The sequence below is a fragment of the Diceros bicornis genome, chromosome X, assembly GCF_020826845.1.
Source record: "Diceros bicornis minor isolate mBicDic1 chromosome X, mDicBic1.mat.cur, whole genome shotgun sequence".
In the NCBI taxonomy this organism is placed as follows: Eukaryota; Metazoa; Chordata; class Mammalia; order Perissodactyla; family Rhinocerotidae; genus Diceros; species Diceros bicornis.
This window is the reverse complement of record NC_080781.1, coordinates 6,227,002-6,244,830: the sequence shown is the minus strand read 5'-3', so window position 1 is coordinate 6,244,830 and position 17,829 is coordinate 6,227,002. Positions and strand designations below refer to the sequence as shown.

Genomic DNA, 17,829 nt, shown 5'->3' with positions numbered 1-17,829 from the left:
CTGAACCTGCAAACCTGAGGCTGCTGAAGCAGAGTGCACGTACTTAACCACTGTGCCACTGGGCCAGCCCCTCCCTTTCCTCTTTTAAGTCTGATCTACAGCTTTGTTAGACTCTCCTCCCTCGAGAGGTGATATGCTTTATTATTTTACTGCCTCTCCTGGCTCCCATCCATGGCCGCATTTGTTTGGGTATGGAAAGAGAAAGGCTGAAATTGTTTTCCGAAGTAAAGATTCAGAATAATTTGTCACTTTCCGTTTTCTATAGTTTCCCTTTACCATGCACAACCAAGAATTAAATGTATATCCATTTGTTTCTTTCCAAAAAGATCTGATGATGGAGATGATTTAATATTTTCATGAATATTTTAATATTTGCAATATTTCAGCTTCAGGCCTTTAGAGATGTACTAATACCACTTTTCACAAATTAATTTTTAGCAGTTTGAGTACAGTGACCCAATGCCTTACTAGGATGTAAACATAAATTCCTTAAATACTGATTATCTTTATGAGACATATTAATATTAATTATTGAATCATTGGAAAACTGTGTCTTGACACATTTTCCTGACATTTAGACTCATGACAAATATTTTTACGTGAATGACCAAATCTCATAATTTGCAAAATCTGGTAGTTTACAATGGCTGATTATCTATCGTCATTGATTTTTCTATCAGTATATTTTCATCATTTTTTAAAGCATTGAGTTTCTGTTCCTTTGATTGCACCAAAATACCTGTTACACTTTAAAGGGAAAGAAAATGCACCTATATTGTCACCTATAGTAGGATGTTATATGATAGCATTTTTGAATTTTTTAACAGAATAGTTTAGATTTCAGATGACTAAATTTGTTCAAAAATAATAAAAAAAGAACAATTTTAGTCATTTACGTAATAAAAACACACCGAGGAGAGATCCATTCTACACATCTGGTTATGCAATTGGGATGCTGGTTGAGCTAGCAAGGACTGTGTAGAATGACTGGCAGTGGGGGCTGGAGGTCTGGGGGCCAAGACCCATCTGCACACAATTACAGCCAAGTGCTGGGGTTCCTTCCAATCAAGGGAGCCAGCTGACCCTAATGCAAAGCAGATGGATGCTTTCTTAACATGCAAATCGCAAGATTATTGTACGTCATAATTAAAGAGATTTTTAAATGAAGAAATTTGAACTGACGTTGCCCCGATGCTCATTATCTTCCATTAAGGCCCTGGGTTGTTGAATGATATTCAAGCTTTAAACCTTATAGCAAGGGAATTTGGCTGCTTGGGTTTGCTTCTGATGAGTTCGGCTTACTTCAGTGGCTAGAGTGTTCACAGTAGCCGCATTTATCCTGGAGGATTCTATGTCGAAGAGCCAAGAAGAAAGATGGATTTGGAAGTCTCAGAGAATGTGCTCTACGAGTTTAAAGAACTAACCACTCATCTCTTAACCATGCACAAAGAAATCAAGTGAGTCATGAAATGTTCTCAGAGACTCCTTTTTCTTTCTCTATCTGCATGCCTCCTCACTGGAAATATTTGTCTCGTGCCCACCTGCCCAGCTTGAATGCAAGAATGATACAAACCAATCATTATGTTGAGACTGGTTTGTCATCACTCTGAACAAATTCTGGTGGCTTTTTTCTTGACCTAAAAAGAATAGAGAGCTACTTGTGGATTAAAATCTATTATCAGTTAACTTGGAGATTTCCATTATATCAGGAATTGTCAGGAATTTTTTTTAACTTTTTTTTAACTGAGAAAATTCTACTGTCAATGCAATGAAACTGTTCCATCTTGTAAACGTATTAATATTGATTTATTTATTATTTAGTATTTACCTTTTAGAATAGTAAGAGTAAACAAATGTTTGAGTAATATATCCTTGATGGAAAAGTGAGTTCCTTAAAAGAATCTGTGATCGAGGAGGAGGCACGAATATCTGTGATAAGGCTTCTCTCTTCCCTGAGTGACTCTCCAACAGAGAGGGGTTTGCCATTGCCGAAAAGATCTGTGTAAATGTTCCAGCATCCCCTTATTTCCCCAGATGTATTCTTCAGTGAAAAAGAAGAACGTGGGTTGAGCTATTCCTTCAGCAAACATTTACTGAACATTTGCTATTGCAGAGTGTTCTCTCCTGGGACATTGTGAGGTGTAGGAGTGAAGGAGACACGTTTCTTGACCTCTGGGGGCCAACGCTTAGTGAGGAAGACAGACATCATTAAATGAGCTTGCTGCAGTAGAGGCAGTTAAATGCACGTCTTGGCAGTTACAGGCTAAATGTTGGGGAGCGGGCAGAAGAATGGAGCCTTTATTTCCTACTGGCAGGTTTAGGGAGAGTGGCTCAGAGGGGTGGCATTTGGACTGAGCCTGGAAGTATTCAAGGATCTATAGTCAGAAAATAGAAGGAAAGACATTTCAGAGTGACAAAAACATAAGCAGGCCATGGTAGTAAGTACCTGGCAGAGTGCTTCTAGAAAAGCTGGGTTGAAAGGTAGGCTATGTGATGAATATGTAAGATGTAAAAAGAGATAAACTGAAAGATAACTGGTAGTAGATCATAAAGATGTATGCCTTGAAGGAGATGCAGAGGTGTTTCCCTTCATTCTCTAAAAAACGGGGTGTAACTGAAAAGTGTGAGAAAGTGAAGGAGAGAATCTCTTCTCTACTCCAGGAAAGTAACCACAAAATAGGGAATTAGACAAAAGAGATGGACTTGTAGGGAGAGGCTTTGGAAGTCTGTTGTGAAAGTCCAGAGGGGAGAGAAGGGCCTAAGGTGGGGTGGTCACCATGGAGACAGAATGATTTGGGAATTCCTGAAATCATACTATGCAATAGAACAACAAGATGTTGGTAGCTGCAAGAACAAGTCAAAAGGTCTCTTAGATATCCAAAAGCATGGAGCTGTCGTGAAGATATATATATCACAGGGGAAGGGGCATATTTGGGGGAGAGGCGTTTGAGGTGGGACTTGTGTGGAGAAATCCGTTCGGCAGGCGGGTGGGTGGGGGACCTGCAGGCCAGAGAGGGACTGGGCATAGGTTTGAGAATCACTCACTTGGCAGAAATATGCTAGTCGTGAAAGTGAGTGTAACCCCCAATGTAAGCTTACGCACTGAGAGGAAAAGTTTACTACCCGAGCTTGAAAAATACTCCTGGAGTGACAGAACTAGAGCACAGACTACCTGAGAGAAGTCCCACACCAACCAGGAACAGCAAGGACACTAGAATCGGAATGTCCAAGGGATTTGCAGACCTATGAAAACCATCTCTTTTGTCTACCTTTCTAAGTGGCTTTTCCTAATTCAGAATGTGGAAAGAAGCAGAAGATGTAGAGAGAAACCTGAGATCAGGGCATAGCTCCAGGCAACCAACTTACTCTTCCTCAGACTCAATTCCCTGATGTTCTGAATGTAGATACTTTACCCTTCACCCACGTCATGAAGTCGCAGTCAGGACCAGGTGGGACGACTTTCTGGTAAAGTAAAGGGCAATCTGCAGATATAACCCATAAGCAAGTCAAAATGGAGAATGCTGTGGGTATGCTGAATGTGTTCTCTAGAAAATAGTTTTTAAAAATCCATGACGAACTGAACAACAAAAAGCAAAGAACCCGATCAAAAAACAAGCAGAGGAAATGAACAGACACTTCTCCAAAGATGATATACAGATGGCCAATAGGCACAAGAAAAGATATTCAACATCACTAATCATCAGGGAAATGCAAATCAAAACTACACTAAGACATCATCTTACACCCCTTAGAATGTCTATAATCACCAAGACAAAAAAACAACAAATGCTGGAGAGGCTGTGGAGAAACAGGAACCCTCATTCACTGCTGGTGGGAATGCAAACTGGTGCAGCCTCTATGGAAAACAGTATGGTGATCTCTCAAAAAATTAAAAATAGAAATACCTTATGATTCAGCTATCCCACTACTGGATATCTACCTAACAAACCTGAAATCAACATTCCAAAGAGGCTTATGCACCCCTATGTTCTTTGCAGCATTATTCACTATAGCCAAGAGATGGAAGCAACCCAGGTGTCCCTTAACTGATGATTGGATAAAAAAGATGTGGTATAGATATACAATGGAATGCTACCCAGCCACAAAAAAAGACAAAATTGTCCCATTTGCAACAACATGGATGGACCTAGAGGATATTTATGTTAAGTGAAATAAGCCAGAAAGAGAAAGACAAACACTACATGATTTCACTCATAAGTGGAAGATTAACACATGGACAGAGAGAACTGTTTGGTGGTTACCAGGGGCTAGGAGGGTGGGGGGTGGGCACAAGGGGTGAAGAGATGCATTTATATGGTGACTGACAAACAATAGTGTACAACAAAAATTTCACAATAAAGAAAAAACAAAAGAAACTGTTGGGAGAAAAAAGAAAATCAATGACCTGTTGAGCAGATATAAATATGCCATTTTTAAATTATCCAACTCCATCCACCTAAATATTTAATGACTTTAAAATCTCCCCAAACAAGACCTAGCTTGAATTAATATCAAAATGAAATGAGTTGAAATTCAGCCACGTCAGTAATGTGCATCAGATCTTATTTACATCTTGCAAATGTAATTTACATTTTTGAAATGTACGTTTTAAATTTTCAATGTACATCTTGAAAACGTATTTGCACATTTCCCAGTTTCCTCTCTGTTTAAACCTAAGAAATGGGAAAAGAAATAGAGCATTCCGAACTCACTTTTTCAAATGAGTGGTCAATGCTTCAGGCAAATGCTCCTTCTCAACAGAAAATGATATTAATGGCAACTAGTGTTCTTGGTCTTGATGCCATTGAACATCATGGTGCCATAGACTCTACCTAATTCAGTTTGTTTTACATAATCCTATTAGTATTATAACTTTGTTTTAAAATTCTCTTTCCATAATGGCTACTATTTTGAACCACGGTTCTTAAATCTTTCAGTTACCAGACAACTTGCATGCGCTGTAGGGGAAAAAGCAATCAGAATGATTAACTACTTTAAAATGAGACACCTGTGAGGGACTTTTGACGCAAGGCACTCACTCGTGCCAAAACCAAACATTATAAATTCATCATTTTCCAATTTTAAACCATAAGTCTGTAGGAGAGAGCCCCAGCAATCAGCTGGGGAATCCGGAAGACTCACACTTTGGAACTTTCTTGTAAGACTTGACCGCATGAGGGAATTGAGCTTTAAAATGTTTTCCTTAAAAGGAAAGCTCCCTGAGATAGAAAGGAGAGCGAACTTGGGAACCATATTATAATGACCTTGGAATCTATCAATAGAAACCCAGTATGTTAAATGGGGAAAAGACTTGAAACTCTTTACGACTATCACCTTGTGTGCATTCCCTGTTATCCTCAAGTGATGCAACTTGGTGACGTTATTTATTTGGAAGAATGCACGTAAAAAGAATTGCTCTTGAGATTACTGGGGAGAAAAAAACTTGTCTGAATCAGGAATCAATTTAGACCCTTTAAAAAAAAAAATGGGAAAGCTAAAGTGAAGTTAGTGTCAGAAGAGTTCAAATGTGAAACCCTAATATGGAGAGGCCACTTTCATGAAGGGAAATAGAGTATTGGTTATCATCTGATGAGATTCGTCTTCTCTATAGATTTTCTTCCTCAACTTTCGCCTCACTCTGAGTCACACACAGATTGTTTTAATTGACGTGGTCCTGTTTCAGGTGTCCCCCTGAAGCCCAGAAAGGAGTTACGATTTACAGAACTGCAGTCTGGACAGCTGGAGATTAAGTGGTCCTCGAAATTCAATATTTCCATTGAGCCTGTGATATATGTGGTACAAAGAAGATGGAATTATGGAATCCATCCTAGTGAAGACGATGCCACACATTGGCAGACAGTAGCGCAGGTGAGTGCTTCATAGACTTTTTTTTTTCCCGTGAGGTAATGTCTACTTACACACCTACAGATATAAAATTAACTTGATATGCCTCAGTCAAAATTGCCTGACTGCCGAAATCACTTAATCAGATGTGGAAATATCACGTATATCTGCAGAAAACAGCATGAGCTCTGTAGGTACCACCTGGTACAACTAGGAACTTGACTGTTGGCTTAATTTGCTCAAAATACATGTAGAAGGGAAGTAATTTTCTAAGCTCAGTGTTCACATTTATTTCCTCCAAGAACTACATTTCCTTGAAATACACTTAAAACCAACCAGAGTAAGAGAAATGAAGCAATGTTAGGACTAGTTAACATGATGTTTGTTCATCTCAATGACTTCTCTTCTGTTTTTCCTACATTTACACAAGGACTTTAGTCGCATGGAGTAAGATTCATATCACAAAACTACTTAGTGGGAAGTAGCCAACAGCTCATAAATCTTTGCTAAGTGCTTTCTTCTTCGTCTTAGCCCACTTACAAACCGATACGCCACCTGGATGGCAACACTCCTGGAGTTTGTCTTAGCTGTGCTTCTTCCTCTTCTGTCTTGCCAATGAGAAAAGCAAAATATTTTCTTTCTTTTTAAGAGCTGCTAAATGCACTACCAGCTGCAAGAAAACTACACGGATATAGAAAAAGAATCAATTCTCAATATGAAACTGCCTCATGCTTTTCAACGACTAAAATGCCTTCTCCAAATGTATGTCTATAGGGAAAAAGTCTCACCTTAAGTTGATCAGATCATTTTTCTCCAAGGACAAGATTCCCATTATTTTCTTAAGTATATATAAAATAAATTTCAGTATTCAGGCGTTTGGAAGAAGAATTTGTTTTTTTTCTCAATAGTAGGATCTCAAGGAGGATAAACACTAAAATACTTTAAAGACCTCCCCAAAATAAATGAGAAGTTTGCTGTAAAAGAAACATCTTAAATTAGGAAAAAAAAAAAAAAACCCAGCTGGTCAAATAAATTTAGTAATTCTATTCCATACCTATTTTGTAAAAAAATTTGCTTTAATAAAACATAAAGATATTCAGAATACAGCCTAAAATTCTGTTTGATTTACCTGATGTGCTCCCTTAAACAATGGTACAATATATCATTTGTAAATTTTCCAAATTATTTAAAGATTTATGAAAGTAACTGATAAGATCATCTCTTTCATCCTTTCTTTTTCAGAAAGAGGAAAGATGTTAAATTATTATTATCACTATTCTCACTAGTTACCACATGTAATGCTTCCTTTCTTTGTCTGCTAAATGCTCTGGATATCATGCTGGCTTTACTTTTTTAAATTCAAGGCTAAAACTCTAAATGATGAAGTCAGTGAAAATGTCTCAATTTCTGCCAAATGAAGTAGAAAGCCACGTTTAGGAGGTTGTATTCTTCCTTTGATTTCAGAATGTTTAGCTTCTTTTAGACGTTAAAACAAATGTGACAATCCTTTTCCATAAGTTATTATAAACTGAGGTTTGGGAGGGTTTCAATTCAATTCTTCCCCGGTTTCATCCACTGAAGGCCAAGTTGAGTTCGACACTAGGCACAGATGAGGCATAGAATTCAGGCATTCATTCCTTGGAAGTCGAGGCAAAAGTTTTCAGATCTACCGGAGATCATTGGTGAAACCAGGTATATTTTCCCTTAGTCTGATGAAGGAGGGAGTTATGAATACTGTTAAAGTTATTTGATATCTTGGGACTATAGCAGTAGAGACAGCAAAACCTATGGAATGGCCCCAGTGTCCAGTTTTTTTCTTTGGATATATTATTGGACAAGGGTATATTAACACACCTCACCCTTCAGGACCAGAACCGAGTCCTTGCAGATGTTATGTGATTTACTCAAATGAAAAAAGAGTCTTGGGTTGCAATTTACTTCCAGAAATTGTTAGCATTCTTTAAATGTGTGGGTTCTCATTCCTACTTCCAAAATTATATTTAACATGCAAGTTAAAAAGGCGTCTGCTTTCTATAAGATTTCATCTTCTTGTCTATAGTGTAATGATTAGCTCATATATATATTCTCTCATATGTATAATTTATTGATTGAATCCATCAAATGCTGTATTTAGTCAACAGATTTAAAAATGGCCCCAGCATTTCTCATAAAGTTTTGACTTCCAGAGATCTTTATCCAGAAAGGTGGAGGTAGAGAGAGGTCAAGGCTGCGTTGTGTTGGCCGATGAGAGTGTATTTTTAAAACAGACCGATTGACATGTCAGAATCAAAGGGGTCTCTGTGCTCTGTGACATTTCCCCTCAGACCACAGATGAGCGGGTTCAACTGACTGACATACGGCCCAGCAGGTGGTACCAGTTCCGAGTGGCGGCTGTCAATGTGCACGGGACCCGAGGCTTCACTGCCCCCAGCAAACACTTCCGCTCCTCCAAAGGTCAGTCTCGTCTTCTTGCCCCGGACACTCGCCTTCCTCCTGGACACACATGGGATGCAGACCCATCGTGTCTCCGTGTTCATATTTATGGTGTGCCAACAGGTGGCTTTGCTGTTCTTAGCGAATGAGACCAGATGTGTTTGAAGGTCCCATGTGAATTTATGATGAAGGACATCCCTGGGCTTTTTACCTTCGAGATGTCACAAAAGATAATATAATGGGATTTTCTCAACTTTGAAGTGGCGGTTTTCCATCATCAACTTCTGTGGAGGCTTTGTGTCAAGATATTCTGCATCAGCACCATTCAATTAATTTTTGGAGAGGAAGGGTTAGTTTTAGCTACTTTGAACTATGCATTTTTTCTTGAAATGATTGTTAAATTGAGTGTGAATTAATCTCTTTTATGTCATAACATCCAGAACTTACACCTCTCCTGAGTCACTTTATCATTGCTATAATTTTTTTCAGTTAGTTCTGATTTTGTTGCTATTTTAAAACCTCTGTGGAATCAGATGAATATTAACTGTGTTACATTTGTGGTTAGTTTAGTCTAGGATAGTTAAAGGACATAATTTGACTAGATATTAATGGTACCTCTGTGTTTATTTCTCCAATTGTGTTTAGATGGCTATGCGCCTTCTGAATTAATTATATATCTGCTTGGCTGATCATCAAGATCTAGTTTCATAGATAGAGATTAGCCATGTTCACTTACTAAGCAGGAGTTATCCTCTTACATGGAAGCTAATTTGAATTTCTTGTAAACAAAATGCATTGTGATATTAACAAATAACATAAGACTTACAACATCAATCATGTGTCTTTCATTATGGGAAGGTTAGAACTAGCTGTATAAGTTACAATTTCTGTTCCGTGACTGGGAAAAAATATATGTTTCCGCTAGTCTATTCATTTCTCACTATATAATATTACCACCCCCCTTCTCTGCATAATCGTAGGTCTCAACTGGGAAACTTGAAATCAAAATAATTTAAATTGGATTCTATTACAGTGTAGGTTGTGGATTTTTAGTTCTTTCTTTTAAAAAGTCCTTTCAAGAAAGGAAACGTGCATTTTTTTCCCCCAACTGAGGCAAATACACTGAGCAAGCTTGAAAGTGAAATTATAAATAAAGACATCAAACCTTGTCTTAAGACTGTGTCTGCAACTGGTCTGATGATTTAGAGAGGCAAGTGAAATAATTAATTGTGGGTTAGGACATGAGGATTAATAAAAGGCTTGAGAACTCTTCACCTTGAGTTTCATGGTTCAAATGCGATCCAGGCACGTCGTGGTCAAAATGTGTTACCATCTGTTCAGTTGCCTGCAGGATCTGGTCTGGTGCGCTCAGATCAAGGCTGAAAATTCAGGCATCAGACAGAATCGGTTCCCAGCCTCTGGAGACAGATGTTGAATACCTTTAAGAGTTGAGTGGGATCTGGGCAGAGGTCATTTGACAGTCCCCAGGGCCGGTTATGTGGCTGTAACTTCCTAACAGGCATCCATTCTGGGGAAAGAGCAAGGCCATGCTGTCTTAACACTTCTTAATGTATCTATCCGAGCACCTTAACAGTCTAGAATCAGAGCTGTGTCCTCAAATTTAAATGAGCTTTTGTTGAATGAAAATGCACCATTTTTTTGGAAACATTGTAGTCATCGTTAAAATGTTGTTCTTCTTCCTGCTTTTACAAATATTCCCAACATTGAGCATTCCCATCTTTAGTTCTTGCAAACCAGAAATATCTGCACAGAATTCATAATAGATTCTTCTATAGTTTCAGGGAACACACAGAATGATGAGAGTGTAATAGATCCCCTAAACAGCTGAAGACATTTCTTCTAGGATGAGTCTAAAGGATACTTAACCATTCACAATATGGTACCACATCTTTCCTCATTTTACTCAAGTCTCATCAAATGTAGAAATGTGCATTACTGGGAAAATTTTTTTAACAATTTTATTGAAATATAATTTACATATCATAAAATTCCTTCATCTTAAGTGTATAATCCAGTGAGTTTTAGTGTTTATGAGTCACGTAACCATCACCATCACCCAGTTTGAGAATGAGCCCATTAACCCAGTAATATCCTTCCTGCCTTCCTGGGAAAGTTCAAAGGTGGAAATGAATAACTTCCTCTTTGTTTCTTTGGCTTGTGCTTTTATCACTCATGTTTCATGCCGTTTTATTCAACAAATATTTGTTGAGCACCTACTGTGTGTCAGACACTATTCTAGGCACTGAGGGTAATAAGTGAATAAAAACACAAAAATGTTCTTGTGTTCTTCTATGAGTGTGTTCTTGTGGCACACACACACACACTCACACAATCATTCTAATTGGGGTGAGAGGAAGCATTTAACAAGATTAGTAAGTAAAATACTCCAGTATGGTAGGGTAGATAGTGATAACTGACAATAAGAAAAATAAAAACTAGCACCCAGGAGCTGTAGGGGGAGGTGGGTTTTTTTTGGTATTTTTTTACAGTTTTAGGGAAGGTAGCCAGAAAAGTTTTGCTGAGAAAGAGATGTTTGTATAAAAGAGGTGAAGGAGTCAGCCTTGCAACAATCTGAAGGAAGAACAGTCCAGTCCCAGGAAATGGTAGATGCTAAGGTCCTGAGGCAGAAGTGAGCTTGCAGTATTCAGAGAACAGCAGAGGAGCCTGAGGGTCAAGCAGGGGACAGGGAGGGGTAACGGAAGATGAAGACTGAGAGCAAGGAGGGAGGTGGATTTGTTGGTTCTTCATAGCCCTTGTGAAGAGTGTGGCTGTTACTCTGAGTTAGATGGGGGAGTGCCTGGGAGATGTTGAGCAAAGAACTGGCATGCTGTGACTTAGATTTTAGTAGGACCACTCAGACCCTGTGCTGAACAGACGAAAGGGGAGGGAGGCAGAAGAAGGGAAGCCAATCCAATATTCGTGGTCAAAGATGGTGGTAAGCTGAGTGAAACCAGAAGTGAACCAACTAGGGGATACACATGGAAAGGGAAATCTGATAGGATCTGAGAATTTGCCAGTGGCTTGCAGAAAATGACTAGTGTCAAGAATGACTCCAGGGCTCTTTTGTCACAAACTACTGAAAGAATGGCTTTGCCAATTACTAAAATGGAGATTACTGAGAGAAGGGAATATTTAAGGGGAACATTCCTTTATTTCTTTGGGGATACACTATTTCCAGAACAGGAGTAATCATTTACAAGTCAATACAGTTGATATGTTTTAGGCCCTTGTCTGCAAACAGGCTTTTCTCAGGAGTAGATGTACCAAGCTGAAGGATACTGCACATTCGGATAGGGTTGCAGTTGAGAAACAGGAGTCATAAAAGCAGAAGCTGAATTCTACCTCAAAATTTTCCTGAGAAGACAGGAAGGATCTTACTAGGGTAGTGGAATCATTCTAAAACTGGATGATGGTGATGGTGTACAACTTAGTAAATATTAAAAAATCGTTGGATTGTACACATAAGAGGAGTGAATTTTATGGCATATAAATTATATTTCAATGAGGTTGTTGAAAAATTTTTTTTCCCAGTAAGGCACTTTTCTACATTTGATGAGATTAGGGTAAAGAAAGATGTGGTACCGTCTTGTGAATGGTTAAGTATCCTTTAGACACATCCTGGGGGAAGTGTCTTCAGCTGTTTAGTGGATCTATTACACTCCCATCATTCTGTGATGCATCTTCACTGAAACCATAGCAGAATCTACTATGAATTCTGTGCAGATATTTTTGGTTTGCAAGAGTTAAAGAACTAAAATTCAGAATGCTCTTCACAATTGAGATGTATGGAAGGAGGATTCTGGGCGTATTTGTAAAAGCAGGAAATAGAACAAGATTTTAACATTAACTGCAATGTTTCAAAAAAATGGTGCATTTTCATTTAATAAAAGCCCATTTATTCCTACTATGGTCCAGGACTGAAATTGTACCAGTTGTAAGTCTTCTAGTGGTTTAAAATTGCTTTAAGAAAGAATTATTGCTTCTAAAATACTAGTCTGTGCAAAGGGTAAGCAATTATCTAGTGTATTTGAGTTGGGTAGTAGGCCAGCCATGATAATTTAAGGCTGGGTCAATGGAAAGGGGAAGGGATTTTTTCCATCTACCATGAGCACCTCTGAAAACACAAGTTAAAATTAAATAGAAAAAGAAAAAATCTTTATAAAATGGGTTTCATTTAGTTTAGGCTCGCTGCCTGGTACTCTTGGGCTATAATCCTGATTTTCATAGAAAAGCCAAAATTTTTGTCATTCTCTTCTTTTGGTTATATGTAAATACAAAACGAGTCTGTGGTTTGCCAGAATGGATTGGCTACTAAGTTAATTTCCTTCTAACTCATTTATTTTCCCAAAACTTAATCCTAACCCCTTAGAATACCTATTTTTATAGAAAATTCTGAGTTGTTCATAGATTGGTAACTCAGTTTAATACTTTTCTTTCTTCTGCTGAATACCATTTTTGGATATTTTTATTGCTAATGCCTACCTCCCCTAGAAGAAATATGTGATTATAGAATGGATAAAATCGATAATTTTTGCTGGCAGCAGAAAGGTCAAAATAGAGGTAGGAATAATTTCTATATTTACTTATTTACATTTTACGTACTCTCTTTACCCTTGGTACTTGAGAAGGAAAATTGGCTTCAACATTAAAAATTACAATTACAAATAATTTAATAGTCTAATAATAATGTCCCTCTCTACTTTTTGTCTCTTTATGTAGAATATTGAAGTGGTAATCATCGAAATGATGAATACCTTCCTAGGTTACTCCTGGGATGAAGCGCTTTTGTAGCCAGCAAGCCCACCAGATCTTAGAGTCTACTGAAACTTTTCTATCCTTTTCCACGTGGAACAAAACATAGGAAACATCAGAACAGAAGGCATAGACATATCTATCCCGTTCCATTTGGAACAAGCCATAGGAAGCATCAAAACACAGGGTATAGATGTGTCTATTCTGTTCCATTTGGAACACACTGTAAGAAGCATCAAAACACAAGGTGTAGATGTGTCTGTCTGTTCACAAGTGTGTTGGCACATGCTGCTTTAGAATGTGATTCCCGACACGTGGAGATTATCTGTCAAAGATGGCGCCCCTCCAGAAGCCGATGCAAGTTCAGGAGGTTTCTTGAGAAAATGATCCAGGAAACAGGGGTGGGTGAGAGGGGAAGCAAGACAGGGAAGAGACGGAAAAAATTAAAAGGTGCATTCTCATACTAGTTACCACTGTGGGCAGCCAGAGCTGCTTCTCCTTGGAGAACTCAGTCCTTGAATGCAGGCTCTTCCCTGGCGTATCTGTCCTGCATGTGGGCAGGGCTTGCTCTGGGTCTAGACAAAGGCTCAAGAAGGAGGCTGCCATTTAGAAGTTGAGCTGATGTGCCCTGAAATAGTAAAATACAAGGGAATAAGATGGGGGTGCTGAGAGCATCTGCTGTTTGCCTTTTGTTTTACTCAATATCCACATGATTCCTTTTACAGAATGTATCTAATACATTTTGAATTATGATATAAAATAAATGTATTAGCAGTTGCATGAACAGAAGGTGGTGAGAGCATAAAAGGAATCCCACTGTCCCCAAATATTCCCAGTCTTAATTCTCCATGGGACAGAGGGAATAACTGCCAACAGGCATCCGTCTCTGGGCTCCTTTTCTTCTGTCTCCTGGCCTCCCTCTTTCCCAACACCGGACAAGTTTCACATTATCGTCCACTTCTTTGAATAAGAAACCCACCGGTTTCTAACTAACAGAGATCCCAGAGGTGTGAGTAAACAATTGAGAGGGACGATTGTACCGATAGCAAAAGTACTTTTTAGGTTCCATGTTGTACTGGCTTCTCTCTTCCAATGAATTGGTGTTCAACCTTTCCTTGATCACGTTGATACTTATTGAAGGGGCAAAAAAAATTGTATCTATTGCATGCTTAGTGTTGGAAATATATTCTGCTAAGTACTACTACCTGTTACAAGATATCATTTACAAGTTGGCTGAATTTGGGAAATAAGTGTTTCTGGCTCTCATGCCAACCTCTATGTGTCAATATGGGCAGTGAAAAAGGAAAGACTTCCAATTTTGTGGCTCGTATAAAGCAGAATCTGAATCCCTTTTTTTTGCATGTTGCTCAAAACAGGCAAACATTTGTTGAGACATTTGAGATGAGTCAATATCAATTTAACGTTATGAAATAACTCACTTGCAAAGGATCGTATAACGAAAAATTTAAAAATTCAGCTTACATTGTCATTACCCTAATACATCATCTTTCAGTTATTCTATTCACTTCCCTCCAAATTCAGTTTTGCATACATCTTTTTTTCCTTATTTCCCCATGTGTACAGGATACATTACAAAGGATGCAGAGGCAGGCAGCATTGTTTCCACTGTGTATGCACATCACACTGGAAGTTATTCCATGCGTACGCTACGGAGGGTTAGTGAGACGAGAACAGCCATCACTGGTAGTCATGAAGTTGCCTGCTGCCCGCAGGGACCCATGACTTTTTATGCTGTTCCATAGCTGCTCCGTGCGTGCCATTTCCAGTGGGCAAGACTTCGCTGTGCGTCTGTCTTCAAACTATTTAATAGTTGGAAATTTGCCTGCAGTGCCGTTTCTGCAGCTTCTGTAGGGTGATTTGGGGTTTGTTTGTTTGTTTTTTAATGAGAGAAGGAAAACTATACCAACTGCTGAGTCTGGAAAGAAAAAAAGTTTAAGTATTAGAACCAAGCTTCTAATTAGTTGGAGAATTTGTGACTAGTGATAATCACTTCTCTTAAAATATAACTGCACTTGATCACTGTCACATCCTCAAGAGGTATTCCTATGATGCACTTCAGTGGGGGGTTTGATCTCTGGGCTTCATTTGAGGAAATCTAATAGTAAATAATGAAATCAACATTCATTTTCTTAAAACATATACGGTCATGCGTCGCTTAATGATGGGGATACCTTCTGAGAAATGCACTGTTAGGCAATTTCGTTGTTGTATGAACATCATAGAGTGTATGTACACAAACCTAGATGGTACAGCCTACTACATACCTAAGCTGTATGGTGCTCATCTTATGGACCAGCATTATATATGCAGTCCATTGTGGACCGAAATGTGGTTATGTGGCACGTGACAATATTGTTCCTCTATATGGATATACGAATACTTATACTTATATATGATAATTTATTTATAATGGTTGTTCTCTTTATTGCCATCTGCATGTTACTCAGTTGTTGTTTTAACATGTAGGAGTGGGTTTCTGTACTTAACAAACAGCATTGTCTGAAAAGCTAGAGGAGCCTGCCTCACAGTGAGTGATGGGCTTTAAAAAGCTGATGGTATCCCTGCTTTTGAAAGACTGTAGATCAGGGGTTGGCAATCGATGGCCTGTGGTCCAAATTTGGCCCCCTGCCTGATTTTGCAGATACGGTTTTATTGGCACACGGCCATGCTCATTTGTTTACATACTGTCTCTGGTTGCTTTCAAGAGTTGAGTGGTTGCAACAGAGACTGTATGGTCTGTAAAGCCTTAAATATTTACTCTCTGCCCCTTTACAGAAAAAGTTTGTCAATGCCTGCTCTAGACTATTGTGATGGACACTTTTCCCATTAAAGGGTTTTACATGTTTACTTTCTATAAGGATGTTGGCCCATCATGATGATAAGGAAATATAACATATGTAGAGTGTGTGGTGTGTGTAGGCGTGTATTGTTAGAGCTTCAATGCCCTCTTTTCCTCTCATTTTTTTTCTCACTTCTGCTCGGCTCTGAATTATGTGAATGACCTTGGGCAAGTGACTTTACCTCTCTAACACCTATGACCTTTACCATTTAAAATAAAAGCCGAATAAATTAATTGTAGAATCTCTTAAGGCTTTATCATAATGTGGAGTCCTTGTATATCTATCTATCTATCTATCTATCTATCTATCTATCTATCTATCTATCTAGTTTTTACATGCAATCTTCCAACTACATTTCAAAATTCGAACACAATTAAAACATCATTCAGTCGGAAAAAGATTTTGTATAATTCAACAAGGTGAATATATTTTATTTCATAATATGGGGAACCATTTCACAAGGCAGTGAATAGCTTGAATATAAGAATTAGCTAGGACCGAATGAAATCCTCTGGATTAGATAAATGAGACAGACTCTTATCTGAATTCTACAGTGAATAAATGGATAAATGAATAGATAGTTTACAAATAGTTTACAGTTTATCAGACTGATAAACAGGTGATCTCTACAATTCTCTTTTGACTTTGTAACTTAGCAATTATTCTAGGGGAGAAAGAAATGGGGGTGTCTCATCTTGGTGTTAGAAGTATGCTGTCTTGGTATTGTAAATAGTCAAAATGGGCCTTACTTTTAAGAAAATGTAAAGCAAATATTATTAACTCATATATTTAAAAGCATTATTTCCTCATGTTGTTCTCATGAATTATTTTGTTTCATGTTCCATAATGTTTCATACACTAGATGATGGTATTCTGGATTATTATGTTTACGTCTAAGGTAGGAACATTTTTCCAGGGCAGTAAGTAATAATATCGTGAATGAAGTAGATTAAGGAAATGATGAAATACTTAATACTAGTTGACCTTCATAAAGTTGAAATTTCTTTAGAAGAGGAGATGATTTTGAGTTTTTCCTACGAACTCAGAATATCTGGAAAATTCAGGTAACCACTTATTTTCAGCACATAGACATTCAGGTGCGTCATTGAAACCGTGAATTGCTGTGATTGTCTTTACACATTTTAATTTTTCTCTTGCCTTGAAGTGATAACTAGTGTGCAAACTAGTTTCCCTCTCAGCTAGGTCTGTAGCAACTTTTTGTAGGTTAAGGATTGAATCGTAAGAGGAAAGGGGATTGCATTGAGCATCTCATTTCAAACCAAGAAGAGCAGCCCTTTGATTTTGCATTTCCCTTCACAATCTTCTTTTGATTTATCCATTCCATTTGACATCATTTAAAACTGAAACTGAAATAGCACCTTACAAATTAAACCTAAGATTTAAGAGAAGGCTGTTGTTCATTCATCCATTTGTTCAGCAAATGTCTACTGAGCACCTTCTGTGTGCGAGGCACTCTTCTCAATGCCGGGAATACAGAAGTGAACAAAACAGATAAAATCCTGTGCTCATGGAAGTTTCATGATCGTGAGTGGAGGCAGGCAGCAAATAAAGTCTATAATAAGTCAGTTGGTAATAAGGCCTGTGGAGAACAACAAAGGAGGAGAAAATCATGGTGAAAATATTTTTGGTGGGAGTTGGAAAGAGTGTATAGCTCTTTTGGATAGGGAGACATCTGGTAGACTTGCAGTAGGTAAGGAGCCAGCCATGGGGATACCTGGGTTTTCCTCTCCAAGAAATGGCATGGCACCAGTGTGGCTAGAGCAGAGGGGTCAGGTGAGGACAGAAGGAAAGGTGGTTTGGGAGACAATGTGCTGTAAGAACTTGCAGGACATTTGGGAGCATGCTAGCACTTTGACTCTGAGATAGGAAGCCATCAAGAGCTTCTGAGCAGAGGAGA

The 17,829-nt window shown here is 38.4% G+C and overlaps 1 protein-coding gene across 4 annotated transcripts in view; it reads left to right on the top strand.

The window, feature by feature from the left end:
• The window catches only part of ANOS1 (anosmin 1), a 187,822-nt gene that overhangs the window by 132,656 nt on the left and 37,337 nt on the right, over positions 1-17,829 (top strand). For 3 of the 4 annotated variants that reach the window (XM_058535399.1, XM_058535398.1, XM_058535397.1), the window contains exons 5-6: positions 5,684-5,868; positions 8,169-8,298. The exons of the other annotated variant lie outside the window; for it this stretch is intronic. In XM_058535399.1, coding sequence (XP_058391382.1) covers positions 5,684-5,868; positions 8,169-8,298 — 315 coding nt within the window. The remainder of the gene's footprint in view (positions 1-5,683; positions 5,869-8,168; positions 8,299-17,829) is intronic. 4 annotated transcript variants of the gene reach the window in all.